This window comes from Chiroxiphia lanceolata, chromosome 3, assembly GCF_009829145.1.
Source record: "Chiroxiphia lanceolata isolate bChiLan1 chromosome 3, bChiLan1.pri, whole genome shotgun sequence".
NCBI classification, from domain to species: domain Eukaryota; kingdom Metazoa; phylum Chordata; class Aves; order Passeriformes; family Pipridae; genus Chiroxiphia; species Chiroxiphia lanceolata.
In genome coordinates this window covers 90,267,378-90,292,232 of record NC_045639.1, presented here as the reverse complement: position 1 = coordinate 90,292,232, position 24,855 = coordinate 90,267,378, and the positions used below count along the sequence as shown (strand labels likewise).

At 39.4% G+C, this 24,855-nt stretch overlaps 1 protein-coding gene across 2 annotated transcripts in view; it reads right to left on the bottom strand.

The window, feature by feature from the left end:
- Positions 1-24,855, bottom strand: part of LGSN (lengsin, lens protein with glutamine synthetase domain) — a 61,945-nt gene that overhangs the window by 19,775 nt on the left and 17,315 nt on the right. Inside the window, exons 3-4 of one of the 2 annotated variants that reach the window (XM_032682929.1) lie at positions 15,179-15,277; positions 2,760-2,828 (exon numbers count right to left, since the gene is read on the bottom strand). In XM_032682929.1, the coding sequence (XP_032538820.1) occupies positions 2,760-2,789 (30 nt within the window). In that variant the 5' untranslated portion in view covers positions 2,790-2,828; positions 15,179-15,277. Of the gene's footprint in view, positions 1-2,759; positions 2,829-11,146; positions 11,169-15,178; positions 15,278-24,855 lie in introns of those variants that run through there. The other variant, XM_032682930.1, reaches the window with a different exon arrangement.

The window sequence follows — 24,855 nt, the reverse complement described above, 5'->3', positions numbered from 1 at the left end:
GATATTTTATACCTTGTGGTAACAGAGAAAACAAAAATCTAAAGTAATTTTTCTTAAATAATTTGTGTTCACTTTTAGGCTTTGTACAGCTCTGGAGTGGAACATTAACTATACCATGAAATACGGTACTGCCAAAAGGCAGTTCATCTGTAAACCTGCCAATCCACAAGCTGAGAGTATTGTAAATGTAAAGTGTTGCCTTTGGGAGGAGTAACAAATGCTAAGGTTTTTGGTGTGTGAAGCAGAGGTGAAAATCCAGGGCAATTCTTGAACTTTTGCCTTAAAAAGATTTTACAGGTGACTGAAAATGTATCTATGGTGTTCTACGAGGCAAATTCAGAGGCTGCAGATGAGACTATCTATTTTCCTACTTTTTGTTTGTGTCATGACTTCAGGCAACAATGCAAACACTATTGTGGTTTATAAACCTCTCTCAAAAACATACTGACAAAAAGAGACAGGGAAATGAGAAAAAGAAACCCACAGTAAAGCTTTTGAAAGGGGAAAAAAGAGAGGAAGGGAGTTAGTTTAAATGCTGTGAGTAACTGTAGACAAATAGCTGCAGGATGATTTCTGTCACAGGAAAAGGTGAGAGAAAAGGTGCAACTCTATCAGGAGCTTTAGTATATCTAATCAACAAAATAACCCAATGTTCCTGCTACTGGTTACCCAATAAAATGAAGCAAGCATTCAATAAAATGCACTGGGGTCTCAGTCACATTCTTGTTTTTTTGTTTCAGATCATTAACTGATTTTAGCCATTATTTTAACTGACCGATAAGAGGTCAAATTCTGATGATCCTGAGCTGGTGCTATAGATTTTTCAAGAACATTTTGCAAAGAACATCAAAATGTCAAAATTTGGTATAACTAAGAAGTAAGAAAGCATGGGAAACTAAAACACAAAAAAAATGTCGAAATATATAAGGTTTGGTTGGCTAAATTTTTGTTTATGAAAAGTTAACTGTTTCACTTCGGTTTGATTTTTTTTTCTATCATATAAAACACTTGAGAAACTGAAATTAAATGTTTCCAGTCTAAAAAAATCTAAAACTATTGTTCAAGTAATGCTGACATGATATTATTCACATTGTTTGAACTTTTTTCCACTCCTAATTCAAAAGTCACAGTTTTCCAAAGTATTGCAAATGCTGTGAAACTCTAAATGATGAGGAACATTTTCTGTCCCACTCTAGTTGTTACTGGATTACCCTTTACAGCTCCCCCAGGTTGGTACATCAAATTTATTTAAACTTTATATGTAGTAATGAATTTCAAAAACTTGAAGCCAAGTCAGCAGGAGATGCTGTTTAAGACTTCACGCAACAGAACCCATAAAGCAAGTAGCCCCATGTCCAAGTGCTTTCCCTGCCCCTTCCCCTGGCATGTGGAAAGCATTGCTCAGCTGCTCCCCCAGCAACCATGGAGCAAAGGAGAAAACGATGCAGAAACAAATTACGTACTTGTGAGAATTAATGCAGCTCCACTGGAGTCACTGGAGCCACAAAGATTTAAAGCAGGAGAAAATTTGGCCATGGAGTTGTACCAAGGACAATACAGATATTTACACAAGGAGTATCTCCAGGCACAGAGAGGGATTTTGGCTCTTGGACACAATGTTAAAAGAATGCATGTGATGATAAACAGACACTGGTGGCTTGTAAGCTAGAAACATGAGGATCACAGCACATTGTCAAGATATTGCTGTGACTAATTTCTCCCTCAGTGACCTTGTTTGATGAAGTGGCTCTTTGAGAGTGATTTACTGCTACGAAAACCTCCTAGTGAAGGACCTGAAAGTTGTATAAATATTAGATACATCTGATTATTTTGCAGTTGGAGAAGCTGAAGCACAAATTTTCCATAGGTCAAGGGAGATGTGTGGCAAGGTGAGGAGCAGAAGAAAAGTCTCCTTCCTTCTTTAAAACTTTTAAATATAGTCAAGAGTATTAACATCCTTCATATAAAAATGGATGAAGTGAGGTTAGTTCACAATATTGTGCTACTTATTTGCAAATCCAACATCGGCCTTTATCCACTACACCCATTCAAAGCCTTCACACTACATATGCCATTTTCAGACAAGCTTCTCAAGGTCATTGATTCTCTTGCTGCCTCAAAGCAGTAGAGTTGTCCTTGTGACAAGATTATTTGCGATTACTTTCCCTTGGACTATGCCACCTGCACTGTGTTTAAAAAAAAATCCCTCAAGTAAGGCAGAGCCTTAAAATGCATAAGCTTATCCTGCCTTCACAGTGATTTGGGACCACAGAAGTACAAATTCAGGACTAGAATCTGTTTTAAAATAAAGTCATAGAAACTGAGCATCTCCACTTAAGAAAGTAGCCTAACTCAGGAGTGTCACTTTCTAATCCATGTAAGATCCTGGTCCACAAATTGTAGTGCTTTCATTTACACTAATGAAGTCAAAGCCAATCTGTTTTCCCAGTAATATTAATAGGATCAGATTTTGGACATCTATTTCTGTTAGTTTTGATAAACTTAGAAATTAAATCAATAGGAACTAAAAATGTGTTAGAGTTGCTTCCTAAAGAAAATGGGTTTTTTTCAGCTTAAACAAGAAGCATTTCTTTGACCTGCATTTCCTTCAGAATTAAACCATGCTCAACATACATGCATGAAGAACCTCCCAAATAATTCACAATTAAGTATGCACTCACTTGGAATCTTGAGATGCATGGTAGAAGTATTTTATATCAGTATATCTGCTCAGAAATCATTCATGATCAGCCTCTTACCTGCTGAGTAAGGTCTTTCTTTTTGTTCATGCCCACTTCATTCTAGTTCAGGTCACCATTAGAAATGGCCTAGTAAAAATATAGTAGAAAGACATCCCATATTTATAGGCACAGATACAATAAAGGTTAGTTCAAACAGAATTGCTGTAAAGTTCTTTTCCCAGAAGGCCATGCAGATAACGAGCTATGAAGAGCAACCCCAACACGTCATAATCAAGAGCACTGCTTTCTGGAACAGAGTTAAAGTAGTACACTGACAAACACACATTATTAGCTGCCTGCCTGCCTGGAAACAAAGACAACTGAGTATAAAACGGTTTTGCTCAACTCTTCTCCTCACAAAAGGCTTTTGTCCTGTAACAAGCCATTTCTGTTCTGGAATAGAAGCTATTGTTAGGCTCCTTAGAGGTAAAACCTATACTGGGCATTATAACAGCAGTATGTTTTTGAGGCACATGAACAGGGATTTGAAAGGCAAACCATACTGCAAGAACAGCATGCACCACCAGCCTGTTATTCTAGATGCTTGCATATTGCTAATTAATATCTGGTTGTATTATAACAGGGGAGGGGTCTTTTTTGAATTAGATCTCTAAAAATATTTCAAAGATTAGATAATGAAGCTTGTCTTTCTTAAGTTTTTTTATATATCAGGTTTAATATGAATTCAAACAACTGTGTTTAACTATCATTTCATTCATTCAAGTTCCTTTAGCTGACATAACATTACAGGATGGCCATATTGTGTGTCCTTACAGCAACCCTTCTTGACAACCCATCACTCAATACATTCAAGTAAATATGAAATTCAGATTGGCTTTTATCTATGTGAAAACTTGGGTTTGGCATTTTTTAATAATTTCAAAACAATAAAATTAAAAAATAAAAATAAAAAAAGTTTGTTAAAATATCAAAATAAAAATAATGACTATGCATTAGGAACTATAATTCACAAAAATCTAAGGCATCGACAGTCAAATGCATAAATATAATTGCTCCAGCCCCAAACTGGGATTCTGAAAATCCTTCCTTTTCCTGGAGACACTGAAAGGCCAGAAATCTGACATTTGTGACTCTATCTGTGCAATTTCTGTAACTACCCCATTCTGAACTGCTCCACTTGTCACAGAGAAGAGCGGGTAACAACTGAAAGTTTATTAGCACTCAAGAAACAGGCTACCTCATAAGACTTGATATTTTGTCAACCAGACATTAAAAAAATCAACACTCATCACTCAATAAGACCAGGCTCCTGCAAGATAGATGGGATGGAAGTCAGCATTTTGCTTTCAGAATACTTTTTCCAAAAATGTTGGCCTCAGGCTGTCATCATACAACAGTTAGCACAATTGCACAGTTCCTTTCAATCCTAACATTAGCATAAATGTGCTAAAAAATGTGGGTTTTTTCCAGTTTATGCTGGCTAAAAAGCTGGATTTAAGATCACTATTAGTAAACACAGTTCCTCAAGCGTGTATCATGTAGACTAATATTTTCATAGCAATATGTTCTTTGTGGCATCACAGGAAAGGGAGCCTCAGCAAAACAGCCCAGAACAGTGTTTTCTAGAGAAGAAACACGAAATGATCCCCTTATTTTAGAGTGTGCCTAATTATTTAATTTAAATATGCTGGGCTTCAACTACGATTTATCAAACACTGATCTAAAAATATAGACACTTGAAAAATATCACACAGAACAAACATCACAAAAGCGATTACTTAATGCTTAAACTACAGATACTTTGTATGCACTATGATGAATAAGTGGTAATGAGAAAGTGAAAACTGCTCGTTATCCCATTTGCGGCTCTTCATCAGCTACAGTAGAGACAGCTTGTCTGAGGACAGTAACTGTGGCAAACAACCGCCAGCTTAGGGAAGTGCCTGGCTGGTGAGTTGAGGGCAACCTTCAGGCACACAACTTCACCATTATCGTGGCTAAGAACTACTTCTGATTCCAGCTACTGGTGTTAAGGTGGGTTTTTTCACTGCTTGTACTCTCCTCCCATGCAGTCTGGTTCTTCCAAGGGGGAAATTTCTATATACTCTGAATTAACATCATTTTAAGCAGGAAAGAATCAGGCTTCAAGGTATCCACTAGGAATTTTTTTTTCCTAACTAGTTACCTTTAGCTGTGAAATCAAAAAATGTTTCTTCCACATACAGAAAGCTTCAAAATTAGAGGCCTTTAAAAGTCTTATAGTATTCTTATAACATGTGGAGATTTCCAAACTGGTGCCAGCTGGCTGGTGACAACTAACATCCACACCATACAGTACTGTATGTATATACAAAAAGGGTTTTGCCCAGACCTATCTCAAGAGAACAAAGACTTTTGAGCTCCCCAGTTCCAAGACTGGTAATTACATGGCCAAAAAAAGGAGATGTTCACTAAGTCTTCCCCACACCATCATAAACCTATAAAATTCTGTACTAACACCTAAAGGTATCTTTTTCAGGTAACATCTGGAATCCAAAAACAAGTCTGGAGGATATTATCTTTATTTTTGGAACAATTTTCAGCATTCTGCAGCTGAAAAGGAATTCTGTACTGGGCGTTCATGCTTACTTTAAACTTTAGTACTTCTGAGGATTAAAATTTGACCCAAGATTTATTAGCCTAATTACCTAGATCTTTTGATGTATTTGTGCGACTGCACCGTAACTCCAGTATCCTTTATTTTTATCTCTTCAGTAAATCTGTCCACTCTGAAAGTAAATTCTTCATGTTATCTGCATGCAGAGAACACTCTGTTTTACTTGTATTCATATGCGTTTATTCCTTTTCCTTTGGCAGATTATTTGCCTTGTTCTTTTACTCTTTTTTCATTCAATAAAGTATACTTATCTAGGGTACAGTAGATATATGGTTTAAAATCTACTTGTGTCTGAATGGATTTAAATATATAATTCTGCCCTCTATACTGACTCCCTTAATGATTCAAAGCTGCATTAGGAGAGGTTCAAACTCAAAAGTAGGAAACGTTTCTTTACAGAGAGGGGATCAAACACTGGACAGGCTTCCTAGAGAGGTGCCAATGCCCCAAGCCTGAAAGCGTTTGAGAGGCATGTGGGCAATGCCCTTAACAATATGCTTTAACTCTTAGTCAGTCCTGAAGGGGTCAGGCAGTCGGACTGGTTGGACCGTACATCCCTTCCAGCTAGAACTATCCTATCCTATCCCATCCTATCCCATCCTATCCTATCCCATCCTATCCTATCCCATCCCATCCTATCCTATCCTATCCTATCCTATCCTATCCTATCCTATCCTATCCTATCCTATCCTATCCTATCCTATCCTATCCTATCCCATCCTATCCTATCCTATCCCATCCTATCCTATCCTATCCTATCCTCTCCTATCCCATCCCATCCTATCCCATCCTATCCTATCCCATCCCATCCTATCCTATCCCATCCCATCCCATCCTATCCCATCCCATCCCATCCCATCCCATCCCATCCCATCCTATCCTATCCCATCCTATCCTATCCCATCCCATCCCACCCCATCCCATCCCATCCCATCCCATCCCATCCTATCCTATCCTATCCTATCCTATCCTATCCTATCCTATCCTATCCTATCCTATCCTATCCTATCCCATCCTATCCTATCCTATCCTATCCTATCCTATCCTATCCTATCCCATCCTATCCCATCTTAAATCATTCTATTCTAAATCTAACATTTAGCTGTTGCTAAATGAATAGGTTAAAAAACTGCTTAATCTTCCTTGTTAAAATTGTTCTGCTTGATGTAAATTGACTAAAAAATTATTGTGTCAGTTAAAGAGAAGAAATAAAAGCTTAAATCCATATCACTAGAGAGATTCTTCTAGATGGAGCAACAGGTTTAATCTCTGCCTTGATAAAAATCATATATTTTATGTAGAGGTTTTTCTCTATCTAGTTTTTCTGCCAGTTAGGTTTTGGATTCTATTAGCATAGAATAGATGTGGTGGGGTCCTTTCCATTTGGATGATACTCTTTCAATCCAAGGGGTTTACATCATGATCTCATTCACACCCAGGGGAACCCAACAACAGCTACAGGATTTCACCAAAATTATTGGGATGATATTAGTAACTCTATCCCAAATGCAACATTTCACTATCTTAAACACTTATGCAAAAGAGGTGCATCAAGGGCCTTTCTCTTCTAGTCCCCATAAGCTCTGGCCTGTGAGAAGTAAAGGAAAAGCAAAAAGTCATCCTATGCTTAGTTTTACTTTGACTGAAATTGTCTTCAAATGCTTTCTTAATTACTAGCAAGAAATGTAAACCAATCATAAGAACACAGAGGCAAACTGATCACAGCTGTAAAAAGGTAAGCCTAATTATATGAGTTTAACCAAAATTAACCTCAAAAATCCATTTGTTTTTCCTAGGGATCACTGGAATCAGAATACAGTTCTGATTCAATTATAGAGAATCAATAGTATGAAGAAATGTTTTCCTGAATTCCCATAGGGAACAGCATAAAGACACATTATGAACAGCACTCAAGAATATTGTGACAGCTGTCATAGAAGCTTTTGCATTTTCTTGGAGCCCCAGTGTGCCTGGAAAAGACAACTTAAGAATCTCTGCTTTCATTCAAAATATATATTTCTACCATATTTTCAAGGAAACCTTGAAAGCTAGCCAGTGCCAGAGGAAACAGAAGGGATAAAAGAGTACTAAATTCCTAAGCTTTCATTTCAGTCCCAGCTGGTAATTTAACAACGTCAAACAGAAAATAGTTGCCATGTTCTCTAGTTACTTTAGGTGGCACCATCCTCACAGATTTATTGCTTAGGTAAAAAAGCTGCAAAAGATTCACTCTGAGATCGAGTATGAAATACCTTGATAAAAGTAAGTACTTGAGCTGCAACTAATAGGAACATCCTACATTATTTAGACAAGAGACCCTGCTCAGTTTCAGTGTAAAAGATCTCCATTGCTGAAGAAAACTGAAAGGAGTAGCTAGCAGGAAAGTAGAAATGCCAAGGGATTTACTAGTAAACCTTGCTCTGTAATAGGTTTATTATGAAACCTGCAATGCACTCTTCATCTCTAAACAAGTTCTGTTCTCAGAAAAATAATAGCTAAAACCCACTTATAATTCAATTTATTTATCTGAGTTATGATAGTTTGCCATGACCCTTTCATTCTTCTCTTATTAATGGAGGAATTTCTCAAAAAAACAGACTGAGATTGCCAATTCCATTTTGCAGTATTTATCACTATTTCACAGAGTGGTTCTTGTGTTAAAATAAGTTAGAACTTTTTTAACACTTTTAGAAATGGAATGAAGGCGGGTGGGAGGTGAGTGGTGACAGCAACCAACATCAAATTCAATTCAGATCAGCCTCTTCTCAAATCATCTACATGTCAGGTATGGACTTAGGCATGGATGTTCAGTGTCTCTAGGTGGTGCCCAAAACCCAGTGGAAATACGTAAGAAGATTCCCTGTCTCTGAAGCGAAAAAAAAAACCCCTTCATATATCTTAAGCGCATTTCTGCTAAATGTTTTCACTCTGATGTACTTCAGTCCTTTGTAATGGTGTTCCAGCTGGCTGTAGTCCTGTTTCCATGCGGTTAATTTGCCATCACCGTTGAAAATCTCATTAGAAAGAAATTCTAATGTCATGAGAAAGACTCATGACACTAGTACTTCTGGTCTTGATGAGAACTCTTGGAAGAGCTAATCTTGAAAGCTCAGTGTTTAGTTTTACTAGATTTGGAAAATTACATACAGTCAAACAGACGGGAATAGATGAATGGGAACTATCTAAATATTTCAGGACCCCCAAAAAGATGTGTATTTCTTTTTCACTGCTCCATCTCTAGTTTAAAACACTAGTTTAGCTCACTAAATCAGTTTCAGTAACCTCTTTGTCATGGCCTGTGTAGTTAGGTCAAATTTATAAAAACAAGTAGATGTGATTTGAAATTTTCATCATGATGTCTTACAGCTCTTTTTGCTGGTGATCCTCCAATACCAAATTTCACCTCAGTGTGAACTCATACCCTTTGCCAATGCTCACAGAGACATGAGACCCAAACAGCCTGTGACTCAAATGGGAGTTAGATAAAAAAGTTGAGGTTTTTTAAATCTTCTGTGAACCAAACATGCAATTTCAGATACCAGATAAAAAAAGCCTCTGAATCCTATTACAACTGGTGCTGGTTGGTGATAGAGAGCTTTTCATAAACTTAAGATTAGACCCAGTAATGATAATTATCCTTCCACTCTGTTTACATCAATATAAAAAATCTATGACAATTCAAAGTTATGACTCAGGGTAGGTGGTTTAGGTAAAAAGTATGTTAAAGTATGGAAGGCCCTAAATACCTAGCCCTAAGTGTGTCTTTGGATGACATTATGCAATAGCCAGGCATGTAGTATTAAACACAGCATAGTATTTCAGTACCAAGCAAGACTGGACTGATTACAGGACGTGCACACTGTTTTATTGTTCTTATTGCTGCTTCAGAGTTGAATTAAGGATGACTGATCTAGTTATTAAGAAAAAAAAAAACAAAAAAAAAACCCAAAAAAAAACCAAACCGAAAACTTGTCTCAAATAACAGCAACAAAAGTTAGAAAACATTGCAAAGGAACTGAATATGCTTTTTCTATTGCTCTCAAGGAAACTATATTGGTTAAAGTGTTTTCAAAGATGTGTAGCAAAATCTCGCTCAAAATACTTTTAGACAGCAAGGGTTATCAGGTCACTCTTAAAGTGCCTTTCTGAGTTCCTTCCCACTGTCTGTAAGAGCCTTTATAGAGCAGATATATTGAGATTTTCAGTCAATTGGAGAATGAAAACACATAGCTGTCTAATGCATAGTATTTATAAAAGTTACAAGTAGTCTGGGTATGTTTTCAATAGAGCAAACCACAGTAGTCTTGGAAAACAGATTTACCCCTACACACTTGTGTATATCTTAAATACTTATGCAGGTAATAGTACTGTCCATATCTAGAATGCAAAGGAAAGAATCAGAGGCTTGTTCTGTAGTGTATGTTACTGGGACTATTGTTGATGGAAGGGAACGGACAGATGCTCTTACATCAATGTGATCAGGTAAAATGTCAGCTTTATTAGAAGAAAGACAAAATATATAGTGGTAATGACGCTTGGTTCTTGTTCACACTACATTGGTTACATAAGGAAAACATACTGTGGTGTCCGCTGTTAATTGGACCACAATAGGTGGTCATAGGAGATGAGAAAACTTTATTCACCTGCCAAAACTCCTCCTTGGCATCTGGCATGAATCCACCTTTGTTCTAACTTCAGGTCCTGTAGCTATCTTAATGGCGCAGTATTTTTACTGTCTGCACCCAGCCATGCCAAGGCAAAAATCTCAGAAATGCAATAGAAATTGTTCACACAATTTCTGCCTTATGACAGACTATATCTGCAACTGGGAAAAAAAGGTTTGGCTATAAAAAGACAATCATATCAGTTAAAAGTAGTTAATATGTACAGCAGCACATATTGCAGCTCAGAATATAGTGAATATTTCTTTTGCTGCAATTTTGCACATTTACTTGAGCCAGGTAATAACAGTGGATTTCACAAATGTCATTTATCATTTGTCACAGTGCTTCAAGCAAACATCCTCAAGGTTGAGTCACTTAATTAAATACTCATTATCTATAGGAGGAAAGGAACTGGACAAAGTGAAGCTAAGTGTGCTGCCTCTGATGCCTTCTAATACACATAATTAGTGTTTCTACCCTAACCACTGAAAGACCACTGGGTCAAGGCTATACAGATAGATTTATATATTGTCATTACTATTTCTTTAATCCATGAGGACAATTTAAACCATGACAGATGTCCTGACAACAGTATGGAAACTTCCATGTGCACAACAGATCAATGGATTGAAGCACATAGGAGGCTATCAAATGTGTGGCTCCTTTGATCTCTGCCATGACCCTTTGAAAGAATTCAGTTGCCAGATCATTTCCTGCAACTCTGATAAGAGCAGTGAGGGACTCACTGCTCTGTGCCATAGTCCAGAGGTCATCAGTTAGCACACTTTCAATCCCTGAAAGCTTTTTTTTAATAAGCTGAACAACATTGACATAAACTGGTAAATAAAGGCACTGTGGAGATTTAATTTCTGACTGACGTTCCTCACTGCCTTATCAGGCCGGTTCACACCTAACACGCTTCTCTCTTCTCCAAGCTGATTATAGTGTCATAGGCAAGCTCTTCTTTCCCATATCCAGTCCAGAGGTCCAAACTTCCACTCACAATACCTACCCTGTAGCTATTTTTAATGATGAATGAATACTTTTTGTAGACACATCTTCAACAAGTACCTGACCATCCTTCCGAATATAATGCAGAAAGGGTATGAGGAAAGACTCCCTACCTGCTTAGATGAAGAGGTACCAAATCCCCACTTCTTTGCTACTGATTCGGTGTAATTCAGAAGAAAAGGGTTTTTTTGCATTGATCTAGTCAAGCATAAGAACTCTAGATGTAGGAGCCCAAGGTGAAAGTCATTACAAAAAGAGCAGAGAGGAACCTGACCTGCATTTCAGCGAAGACTAAGGCAGACTGCATGAATAGAAGTGCTCGGCAATTGTTTCTGTTGTCAGCCAAGTACTATTCTATGTTGCTTCCCCTTCTAGGTAGAGAAAGCCAATATAGGGTTAGAAGTGTTACGGGACATGAAAAAATTTTCTGAGTTCCCCCAAAGTCAGTGACAGAAGCATATTTACTCTGTGAGAAAAGTACACATAATACACATGGCCAGCTAAGAGAAAAGCAACAGCTTAAAGTCACAATGAAGTTTGCAATGATCTGTAGTTTCTGTAGAAGTCTAAAAAGTCTAAAGCCACAGCTTTCTCACAAGTTCTGTATGAATTGCAGTTGGCATAATTATTAAAATTGGGATAATTTTCATGGGCATAAAGGAAGCCTTATTTTTTACGTGAGAGCTATACCTCTAACAAACTTAAAACACTTGCAGGCTTGTGCTGGGGAATTTTACAGAATAGACCTCCAAGTATTAATGTGAGCAAAGTGGCACTTTGTTCCTAGGTTCATTTACTGAAGGAGCTGAATTATTTGGCTGAAATATTATGGAATTCAGCCAGGGGCACAGGAAAGATATGAAACAGTTTGGCTTAAACTTGGTGCTTCAAAAATGTATAAACAATTAAAATCAGTATTGTATAATTGGAAGAGAGGCTGTTTTCCCTGGTGTCTTCAGTGGTGCATAATAAATGGTGCTTGTTGCACCATATGTAACAGACACACAGAGTTCTTACCCTACAACTTCTCATTCCATTATTGCAGCAGGGAAAATGATCTTTTAATAGAAATACCAAAACAGTTTAAAAGGTCATTAATGACTCATTCTATACAATATACATTTATTCTCCACCTAGCATTCCATTTTAATTAGGAGCTCAAGAAGCAACCAAGAAATAAACATCATCTGAGGGTATTCCTATCATTATTCTCTAGACATCTAGAACATCTCCAAAGTAGAACACAGTCCTCCCAGCCCCTGAGAGACAAGAAAAGATTTGAGGAGGAAGAGATGCCTATCAGGCCTTCCTGTATGCTAGCTGATGCTAAGATGTACATACCACTATGATTCAGCAACAACAAACCTGCAATTTCCTGCAGGCTTTGGGCATTTGACATTAGAATGACTCATTGTCCATATGGAGAGTCAAGTAGTCATTTGAACAACTGCACCAGAGCATCTTTAAAAGAATTTAGGATAAATAACTGTAGTTTCCAAGGTATCCTTTTTCTTATAACTTTTTTAGTTATTGCAGTAACCTCTCTGTGATTGTTTCAACAATGAGATGCAGCTGCAGTTATGACTCCACAACTCTTACAAAACAGCATTTCATCTCATCTTAGAAGTTCTTATGGGACCATTTTTCCACTAAATCTTCGATATTTGGCAACACTAAAATAACTAATACACAAATATTGCAATGGAGAGGTCATCACTTCTGGATCTCTTTCCCCCCATGGCGTGGGGCGGCCCAGTTCTAGTTCCATTTCCATCTGAGGAACCATTTCCGACGGCTTAAGTGGATGGGGGGGTACTCCAGGGGTTTCTTCAGGTCCTGAGCCTGGAGGGAAGAGGTGCTCTCCCCTCCCCACGTGGTCTCATGGCAGGCACAGAGACAGCACACAGGGCGCAGAGAGGAGGCAAGAGAGAGTTTATTGTTGGGGGGGTTACATTTATAGGGTTAGAAGGACTTACAGAGTAACCAATTAGAAGTCTCAAGGGGCTTACAGGAACACCCAATCACAGGAAGGGGTTAACAAGGTCCAATGAGAACACCTTAGGACATCTTCCCAGGACATTCCTGCATGGGATAACACTTGTCGTGGGGGGTCTTGGGAAGAAGAAAGCATGAGTTAGCAAAGAGACTACAAAAAGCCATTTTGAAACATGTTTAAACCACAGTTTTCTCATATACTGCAGATTTACTACCACAATCACTGAATTGTGGTGAAAGCAAGCTGAGCCATATCCTACAGGCCTGGGCATTTTACATGCCTGCAAATCAAGAAGCAAATCACACTTCACCCAGTGAACAGCCTGCCTTCAGCACTTGAGCAACCCCACACTTCCTAGCCCAATTACACAGCGGGTTCAAGGACCTCCTTGCTCTGAGTGAGGAGTTGAAATTAAAAACACATGCTAAAATGCACAAGATCTCTTCACCCCTGCTTTGAAAGGAGGCCACAGCTACCCATCCTCAGCCAAGAAGTCCCACACAGAGCACAAATTCATTCCATAGAGGAATCACTGTTAGTTATTCTTTCTCCTTCATAAGGGCATCTAAGAATTAGCACATGGACTAATAACACAAAAAATAACAGACCCTTATTGTCCAAAGGCTGCTTGCATTAAGCTTTGACATCAGTGATGTGAAAAACAAATGCAGGTTCAAATCTGATGATGGAAGTTCCTAAGCTGTTACATAACAAAAGGTTTCAGTCACCTTTTCAAACCAACAGATAAGGAACTAACTTCAAAACTAATGTTTGAAAATAATATTACTTAAGTTGCAAGTTCTTTTGCTGTCATTTACTATTTCAGACATACATGGGACTGCAGCTGGTATGTGACTATCCATTGGGAAATGCAGGCTGAAGAACTGAGGTCTGACACTGGAAGTTAGGAAATATCAGATAAATTATTTCCTGGTGACCTTTACTCTGTTCCTTGCACAACTGCATTTCAGTACAGTCTTTAATTATGTAATCATATCCTATTCTTCCCTTTTTTTTTTTGCCTCTAACATATATGTAGAAAATTAATTCCCATGGTAGTTAAATTAAAGTCTGAGGCAACTATTGTTTGTGGTGATCCCCAACTTCTGTGCAGCCTGATCTTTCATTTTAAACTATATTTTTGGCATAGATTTTTTTTAATATGTGATTTTATATAAGAAGATGACATCAAAGTTATCTGGGTTTGGGTGTCTTTTTTGAGTTCCTATTTCGAGTGTCTTCTACCACAGCTTTGCAGGTGGCTGGTAGAGGCACTCTGCTTTTTGTGCATCACAGGCTGGAACAACAATATGCAATGCCATGTGAAAAGTTTCAGTGCTTGATTGATTTGTTTCCAGAAGAAATTTTTTTCTACTAAACACTAACATGCAATAATTTTTTATGTGGGATGTTGCATTTTTACAGAAAATCATGAAAAAAAATGAGATATGAGCAGCTCAGCTGCAGTTCCCACGAGGCACGAGAGTAGCATTCCACATAAACCCCCCAGAGTTTTAAACACAAAAGTTTGAGGTTGAAAATTGGTGAGGTCAAGGTCACACCTGCAGCATTCGGTTTTTCACTGAAAAGCCAATACTTTCTTCAAGGGAAGAAAATCAATCCTCCTACTAATTCTGCTTCCAAGTGGTAGCCTACTTTATTTGCAAATGGTATTAGGCAATGGCAGAACAGCAGAGAATAAATGAAACAAAAATCTCTTTTCATTGTACTTTAACTTACATATGAATTCTAAGAGAAGAAACTGTTTCTAGTTTTGCTTACTTAGCCTGTATCAGCTCCTTTCTTTATAGTTATAATGAACTTTCAGAGGCGGAATGACCTCCCTGAAGAACACTGTGTTTCTGTCCCTACCAGTCAATGGCTCCAACTACTGAAAATACATCTTTCTTTTTTCTCTTGGCGATGCAAGAAACTTTGATATTTGCTGTTTATGTTTAATACCTATTCAAAAGCATCTTTTCCAGCATGTCACTGATCATACCTGAGAGCTTTTTTGCATTGTCCTGAGGAAGTTCATTCATTCTGGTTTAATCTACAGATAACTAATACAATCCAGATCTCAGTTTTGCACTTTATTGAACTGTGTGGCTCAGCTGCCATGGCTACTTCTATTCTGGTCTGTCCATACCTTCAGCCTGTGTTTCTGGGTTTGTCTACAGTGTGTGGTTGGCTGCATTCAGGAGGATGTTCTTCATTTTGGCTTCTCTTTTCAGTCTCATAACTAAGCCTAAAGCAGAAACATAAAAGAAACAAAATACTTGAGGATTGTGATGAAAAACAAAGCTTTCTTAGAGGTCATTAACCTGTGAACCTCTTTAATCAGTCAAGAAAGTTGATGCTACCATGGAACATGGGAAATATTTTAGACTTATAAAATTTTATTATGATATAAACTTTTGGCTGATGGCCTTTTTTATGAAATTCTTTTATGAATATTTAGGAGAACAGATTTTTCACTGTACAGCTCTGAGACTTTGTTATGGCTTGCACTAGACATCCTGTGCCTGGAGCTAATAAATAGCTGCAACAGCAAAATTTGAAAAGCAATACTGTAGATTCCTATGGGAGTCTTCCTTTCCAAAACCCCTTCATGCTACTGAAATGCCTTTTACTCCACTAAAATCATAAGTTTTACCAGAAGTGGCTTGTTATCTATACTATCTCAGTGCTGTATTAGTTTATGGGATAGGGAACCCACAGCACACAAGAGGCACCTCTAACTAAGCTGTTCAAGAAATGGCAATTAATAGTTGTTTTGCTCATCTGAATCAAATCCGCTACTGGGCACTGAAATTACTCTTTCAGACAATCTCTGTTGCTTTGTGGAAAAATTTCTTGAGAAAAACATTCTTTTTTTTATGGTGTAGTTACAGGATTATTTTGTTTTTATTATGGCTCTCATTTTTATTTTTATGAAAATAAACATATGCACAAAACCAGGATTTTTATTCTTTGAGAATTATTCATAACACTACCACGTTTTTGCATTAATTTAATGATTTTTATATTTGAAGGGCAATCTGTTATTTACTACTAACTAGTTACTATCTACCATAATACTACAGAACAAATGACTTGTTTCTCCATGAACATCATAGAGATATATGTGATGCTGCAGTAGACTGTCATGAAAAATACTATTATCACACTAATGTTTATGATAATTTTATATGGGAGATAAATGAGTGTTAGCAGTTGAACTTCACACAACTGTTTCTAATAAAACTGAGGAAAAACCAGCACACCACAAAAACTTACTGACCTTTGCTGCTTTTAGACTATTGTTGTTTCCTACAGTCCTGCTTTGGAGTTTAATGTCTTGTGTAAGTGAATTTAGGGTGCAGAAATATGGTTACTGCTCATAGAAGAAACCAAAGGAAAAAAAATATTTTACTAACTTGTTTTCATTTTGTTGCACAAGTCAGTGCAGCCATTGCAAAACTGCCATAAAGAAAGAAGCATTTTTAGAAATTAATTTTCTATGAGAATAAATCATATTGTTGGTTTTTAGTAAGCAAAATAACATAATGAAAATGCCTCTATCTTTGACATTTTTGTGCCTAATGAAGCTTCAAACACTTAATATTAATTTACAGAGGCATAATATTATAATCAAAGCTACCACTCCTTTAATCTTCATTTTCTCATAATCAAGGTCTTGAACTCAGTATTTAATTTTCAAGTACAGTCTTTTCTTTTTATTAATACAGACTAACTGTTGTTAAGGATATAAGAGGAAGTAGGGCCATATCATGTCCTCAGTATGATGTTTACTATCTCTCAGCACAGGCATAACTTAATCACCTTAAAAAGAACCCCAATTATAGATGCTTGAAATCCACAGGAAAAATGGATCATATGTTACAAAATAATATTTTCTTTACATTTATCAGTACATCCCCTTACATATAAAGCAAATATTTCAACATTTATCATCTTTCCTTTTTCTTTACTAAGGTAGGATTTCCATTTGAAGAATTTCCACATGACTTAAAATATCTTTCAGACTTTTCAAACAATTCCTCAAAAGCTTACCAAACTCCACATCCACAAGTCTAGTTTCAGAGATATCAAAAGGATCGTCCAGTTAGTTCTTCCTTCCCCAAAATGCTTCTATGGGCTTGAAAAACTAAAATCCGTTTTCTAAAAAGCTACAACTTCTTTTTGTACTAACCTTCTGAAATTCATCTGCCTAACAATTCTGCCTGTCAGTTCTGAAGACAGAGGATAAAATTACTGCAGAAAAGCAGTTCTTTTTCATAGAAAAAAAAAAAAAAGGAAAAAAGAAGAAAAAGAAAAAGAAAAAAAAAACAAAACCAAACCCATATTTAGTCCTATGGGAATGTAAAAATTTTGGAGCACTGAAGTGTCTGCTCCTGAATGTTTTTATTGTCATGTAAATTAAATCTTCTTGGCCTGCCTCTGATCAATGCACCTTCTCTAGAAAGTCTCCTGCTGCTGGTGTTTTGTAAAGGTAATTTGCCTACCAAATTTGAAGGTTGTAGGCAAGTCACCAAATTGTGTTTTCTGGCTGTTTAAGCTGTGGGATAGTTTCCAGTGGGCAGGTCTGAAAGCACCCTATCTAAATCTTTATCCAGTTGAAACCTGGGAATACCTCAGCTCCCACCAGCCTCCACCTGAAGGTAACCTGGACACCTGGTCCAGAACATGGTTCCTCTGGACACCTGCAGCACCCCAACTTGTGCTGTGGGTCCTCCCAGGGAATGCTTCTACCCCCTTTATCAGACATAGCTGAATCCTATGCATACATATGAAGAAGGAATTTTGTTAAAATAGCTTTTCATGGCAAACACAATTTCTGCAAAATCTGTGTGTTCCATGAAAAATTATCTTTTAATGAAAAACACTGAAACATGATATTTCCTTCATAGTGAACATAAAGTTGTTCTTTTCTTCATAATGAACCCTAACAATGTCTTCAGGAGCCTTGTGATCTAGAAGCTGTTATTTCCCCTTGTCTCCTACAAAGCTTCCTGGATAGACTCCATTTCCTATGACTACTGGAGACATCCTTTACTAGAATGAAGAATGGCAGTTCTTTATCAGAACATAGATTTCATCCGATGAGTTTTTAATTCTTTTCCTCTTTTCTCTCCTTATTAGACCATATTTCTGACGTGGAGGACTGAGACATCCAGGGCTGAAATTCATACAGACTTTGTGAAGTCTTCAGGCATTGTTGGGACTTGAAAGCCATGAGTTGCAGATCCATGTACCTTTCCTAGAGTGAATTCACAGCATCAACTGAGCACCCTGTCAGCTTTAAAGATTCAAGTCCTGCCTTAACCCTAAAGCCTGGATATAAATTAGAAAGCATACAACACATTTTCTGTGCCTTCAGGTTTCAGCACACCATCCATTGGGAAGTCCTGGATCTGCTTACAGATGTGGTGGTCGGAGGACATCTGGGGCACAGTGACCATGAAATAATAGAGTTTTCCATAGTCAAGAATGCAAAGAGGGCCATCAACAAAACTTCTACCCTGGACTTCTGCAGGGCAGATTTCAGCCTACTCAGAAGACTGGTTCAGAAGGTACCTTGGGAAACAGCCCTTGAAAACAAAGGGATCCAGGAGTACGGACATGCTTCAAGAAGCAAGTCTTGAATGCACAGGAGCAGGAGCAGGCTGTCCCAGTGAGTGGAAAGGTGAGCTGGTGGGGAAGACATCCAGTCTGGCTAAACAGGGAGATTTTGAAGGAAATTAGGGGGAAAAAAGAGAGCTTACCGACTATGGAAAAAAGGACTGGCTACTCATGAAGAGTTTAGGAATATAGTTAGGTCATGTAGAAAGAAAATTAGAGAGACAAGGTATAATTTAAACTCAATCTAGCCACTTCTGTAAGGGATAACAAGAAATTCTTCTACAAATACATCAAAAGCAAAAGGAAGGGCAAGGAAAACCTCCATTCTTTGTTGGACATAGGGGGGAACATAGTCACGAAAGACAAGGAAAAGGCTGAGGTACTGAACACCTCCTTTGCCTCAGTTTTCAATAGTAAGACAGGTTGTCCTCAGGACAACTGACCTCCAGAGCAGAGAGAGACAGGAAGCTGAATATTCCCCCTGTAATCCAGGAGGAAACAGTTAACGACCTGCTGAGACACTGGGATCCTTACAAGTCTATGGGACCAGATGGGATCCATCCTAGCGGGATGAGGGAGTTGGTGGAAGAGTTTGCCGAGCCGCTCTCCATCATCTACCAACAGTCCTGCCTCACTGGGGAGGTCCCAGATGATTGGAAGTTGGTGAATGTCACACCCATCCACAAAAAGGACTGCAAGGAGGACCCAGGAAACTACAGGCCCGTCAGCCCGACCTCAGTGCCTGGTAAGGTTATGGAGCAGATCATCCTAAGTGCAATCACACAACAGCTACAGGATGGACAAGGGATCAGACCCAGCCAGCATGGGTTTAGGAAGGGCAGGTCCTGTCTGACCAACCTGATCTCCTTTTATGACCAGATGACCCGACTGGTGAATGAGGGGAAGGCTGTGGATGTGATCTATCTGGACTTCAGCAAAGCCTTTGATACTGTCTCCCACAGCATACTCCTGAAAAAGCTGGCAGTCCACGGCTTGGACAGGGGCACTCTGTGCTGGGTTAGGAACTGGCTGGAGGGCCGGGCCCAGAGAGTGGTGGTGAACGGTGCTGCATCCAGTTGGCAGCCGGTCACTAGTGGTGTCCCCCAGGGATCAGTGTTGGGCCCAGTTCTATTTAATATCTTTCTTGATGATCTGGATGAGGGGATTGAGTGTACCATCAGCATATTTGCAGATGACACCAAGTTGTGTGAGAGTGTTGGTCAGCTGGAAGGCAGGAGGGCTCTGCAGAGAGTCCTGGACAAGCTGGAGAGATGGTCTAATTCCAACGAGATGAGGTTCAATAAGGCCAAGTGCTGGGTCCTGCCACAACAACCCCATGCAGCGCTACAGGCTGGGCACAGAGTGGCTGGAGAGCAGCCAGGCAGAAAGGGAGGTAGGAGTCTGGATTGACAGGAAGCTGAACATGAGCCAGCAGTGTGCCCAGGTGGCCAAGAAGGCCAATGGCATCCTGGCCTGGATCAGGAACAGTGTGGTCAGCAGGAGTAGGGAAGTGATTCTTCCCCTGTACTCAGCACTGGTGAGGCTACACCTGGAGTATTATGTCCAGTTCTGGGCCCCTCAGTTCAGGAAGGATATTGAGGGGCTGAAGCAGATCCAGAGAAGACCAATGAGGCTGGTGAAGGGACTTGAGCACAAGTCCTATGAGGAGAGGCTGAGGGAGCTGGGATTGTTCAGCCTGGAGAAGAGGATGCTCAGGGGAGACCTCATCACTCTCTACAACTCCATGAAAGGAGGTTGTAGCCAGGTGGGGGTTGGTCTCTTCTCCCAGGCAACTATTAATAAGACAAGAGGGTACGGTCTTAAGCCATGACAGGGGAAGTTTAGGTTGGATAGTAGGAGGAAATTTTTTACAGAGAGAGTAATCAGACATTGGAATGGGCTGCCCAGGGGAGTGGTGGATTCACTGTCCCTGGAGGTTTTTAAGATGAGACTGGATGTGGCACTTAGTGCCATGGTCTAGTTACCATGGCGGTGTTGGATCAAGGGTTGAACTTGATGATCTCAGTTGATTCTATGATTCTATGATAGCAGCCACACAATTCCCCCCACTTTAAAGAATTCAGGACCCAGCAGCCACGGAAAGCCAGCAGAATATTTTGACCTGCAGTTGAGGTAAAAAAAGATTAAGAATATCTCTGATGGGAGGAGCCCACCTACCATTTTTACTGCTTAGGAGGATTAATGCAGAGAATGGTATCAAATTTGGATGGGCTAGATAGATGGGGCAAGACCAACAAAATGAGATTCAACAAGGCCAAGTGCCAGGTCCTGCTCTTTGGCCTCAGTAATCACGGGCAGCACTACAGGACTGGAGAAGAGTGGCTGGAAAGCTGCCCAGAGCAAAAGGACCTGGAGGTACTGGTCCCTCTGAGATTAGTGCAGTTGGTTAGAGCATAGTGCTAATAACACCATGGTTGTGGGTTTGATGCCTGTATGGGTCATCCACTTAAGAGTTGGACTCTGTGATCCTTTTGGGCCCTTCCAGCTCAGAATATTCTGTGATTCTGGCCAAGAGCTGGCTGAATATGAACCAGCAGGGTGCCCAAGTGGCTAAGAAGGCCAAAGTCATCCTGGCCTGTATCAGCAATAATGTGGCCAGCAGGACTAGGGAAGTGATTCTTCCCCTGTACTTGGCTCTGATGAGGCCACGCTTGAACAGTGAACATCTGTTCAGTTTTGGGCCCCTCAATTCAGGAAGGAGAATGACGTTCTGGAGCGTGTCCAAAGAAGGGCAATGAAGCTGGAGAAGGGTCTGGACCACAAGTCTGATGGGGCATGTCTGAGGGAGCTGGGATTGTTTAGCCTGGAGGAAAGGAGGCTTGGGGGAGACCTTGTCACTCTCTACAGCTACCTGAAAGGAGGTTGTAGCCAGGTGGGGATTGGCCTCTTCTTCCAGGAAACTAGCAACAGGACAAAATAACCTAGTCTCAAGCTCTGCCAGAGGAGGCCCAGGTTGGACATCAGGAGGAATTTCTTCAGAAATTCAGAAAAAACAGAAAGGGTTGTTAAACAATCGAATGGGCTGCCAAGGGAGGTGGTGGAGTCACCATCCTTGGAGGTGTTTAAGGAATGACTAGACGTGGCACTTAGTGCCATATTGTAGTTGACGTGGTGATGTTTGGTCAAGGGTTGGACTCGATGATCTTGGAGGTCTTTTCAACCTTATTGATTCTGTGAAATGCAACTCTTTTCACTCTTTAGTCAAACTAATCATTAGTTCAGTAATATCCACTTATCTTCTTAATGGGTGATTCGTATCCACGGCTGAAGTGCCAAGTATTTCAGTCTGACTCATCACTGTTTAAGTTCTGAATTGTTCTGTCTCACAGTTTTTGCAGCAAAGCTACTAGTCTTTGCTTACTCACATTAATAGCTTTGCCATGGCCTCATGTCTCCCTCCTCAGTACCTTCCGAGCAACTGTGGGCAGAAGCCAATGTTTTCTGTCTGAAGAAGGCTGGAAGACTTACTGCCTCTTCCATGAAAGAGGAATTCTTGCTCCTCTGGAAAAGCCAGTCACAGCTTTATCACTCCTTGCTGCTGAGCATACACTCAACTGATCTAAAAAAGCATTGGAAGGTTCTTGAGAATTGGAGCTGCTGGCAAGGCAAAGAAGTGGCAGTCGCTCCCCGCTGCCTCCAAGAATTCACATTCTGCAATGGGGATTTTCCTCTCATTTAAGCCTTAAAACATTCCTGAGAGGAACAGTTTGTCCTCAAGTTGGCACAGTGTTGCATTAAACGTTTGCCACTTACTGTTCTGCAAGCTGTTAAGCTTCCTGTGAAAGCAATAAGATACCACAGAAGCACTCTTTTGTAAACAGAGTCCTACATCATTTTATTTAAGTACTGTGGCAATACTTTTTGGAACTAAACAAGGGGAAGTTGCATCACTATGTGGTCTGCAAATGAGGCAAGAGGAACTATTAGCCTAAATTAACACTGAAAAACAAATTATATTCAACCAGGAAGTCTTTTACAAGGAAGAGCATGTAGTAAGGAAAAAAAACACAACTTTAATTCTAAGCATAGGAGACACAGATAAAAAGAGAGGAAGGGTGTGATTTGAGAGTAGTCCTGACACACAATTACAATGGAAAATAAGGAGAAGAAGAAAACCAATGAAAATTGCAATACACTCTGAAAAAAGGCATAGAAAGAAAGGAGAAATGTACTTATTACGAAGATTCTGGACAACATTCCAAGTGAGCAAGACGACTCTTCTTTTCTAACTCTACAAGGACACCAGCATCATACTTGGTAACAAGGGTCCCTTGCTTTGCTAAGGCCATTGCTATAGCCTTACTCACTGAACTGTAGAGCTCATTTGAAGTCTTGAATCATAACCCTATTTTCTATTTGCTTTACGAGCCCCTACTGCTAACAATCCAGTTACAACACAAGAATTAACAGATAAACACAGATGAACATCATTCAGTGAATCTAGGTGGTCTTTTCTAGGCTAGCATCTCCATAAAAATGGGAAAACACACTGAAACTTTCTTGTTTGCCATGATAGACACTGTTCGAAAAACACCTGCATCCTAACTACCACCATCTGCACCCTAAATGCAGTTTTTGCCAGTTTCTGTTTTTCTGAGTGGATCTCAGTAAATGTAGCAGAATGAGAGTCCTGTACTTATTTGTATCTCTGCAAAAAGTGATCAGGCTGAACCTGCTCTAGAGGTCCCAAGTAAACAACTTGCTAGAATAAACCAGTTAAAGTACTACACTACTTTACAGAAGATTAAAGATTCCCAGAACTTCTCTGATACTGAAACTGGCTAGACCAGAGTGTCCTAGAATTGACCAGAATGTCCAGAATGTCAGCACTAGTGATCACTCTTCCTCTCCAAAGCGTGGTAGACTGCTTTCAAACCACCTAGAGGGAACAACGTCTATTCTGTACTAACTCCCAAGTAGCGTCCAAGAACTGCTGGGAGGAGTCTGAGCTTATCCAGCCCAAATCCGGGACAAAGTTAATGATTTAGCACTGTAGATGACTGAGTTTATTGCTTTGGAAGATCTAGTGTAAGAGACACCTTCTGTGGCACTAACCACAGGGAAGTCATGAGCAAGAATTAATCAGAGAACAATAGTGCTTTCAAGGATTTACTGCAAAAGCACATTAATTGGACTGCATCCTTGTAGGTACCCAAGGCAGGAAACAGATCAATACTTCAGAAAGCAAACTCCTGAAGGAACTCTTGTTCAGCAGAACACTGCTTGGACAGGCCGACTCAGGACTGTAAGCACAGAAATTATCTTCTTTTGTCTGTTTCTACTCAGGACTGTAAGCACAGAAATTATCTTCTTTTGTCTGTTTCTACAGCAAGGTGGTTGAGTGCTGCAGGGGGGAAGGCTGAGGAGGAAGACAAGGGCATCCCTATTTACACACAAGATTGCACCAAAAGTGTCTGACTTACATAAAAAATTTGTTCTCTTGTTCCTGTAAGCAATCTAGCTAGACCACAAATACCATCCTGAGTGCTCATATGAAAAGTACTTGCAAGTCATCATTCTGAGAATATGCTCTAAAAAGCAGAGCCCAAGGCTGTGACATCAACCACAGATCTCAGTATACCAGGACTGGATGCTGGTGAGTCACGGCATGCATAAAGCAGCAGCATTTGAGAAGCCCTTCATAACCAATCCAGTAAAATTTATTGTTCTTAATTTGCAATTAACTCAGCCTAAATTGACATAATAGGGAGAATCTGACTCTTAGCCTATTTATAATTGTATTTTTAAATCTTATTTATCGAATAAATGCATCTTCTGTTTCTGAAATGACATAAATGAGTATTACTTTTTTCTTAAATGAAGCAATGCTTCATTTCACCCAGTAAAGGAACCAAACCCTAGTTTGTTAGTACTTGGTCTGTGTCTGAGAGAGAAACAAATTGACACCCTTAAATCTTGCCCCAAATGAACTTTTGTGTGAAGTTGTGTCTTACAGTACAACTGAGGATTTACATCAACACACTGACTCAGATCCTGCCTGGAACCACAACTGGGTTTATGTTTCTGTACGAGAGATCAGAGTTTGGCCCCCTCCCTCTTTCTTTTTTTCTTATAAAATCATCAGCTCTAATTTTAATCTGATCTGTGGGATAACCGCAAAACAACTTCTCCTATGTCAAGGTAGCTGGCCCGGGGTGGCATCTGTATGGGGCTGCACTG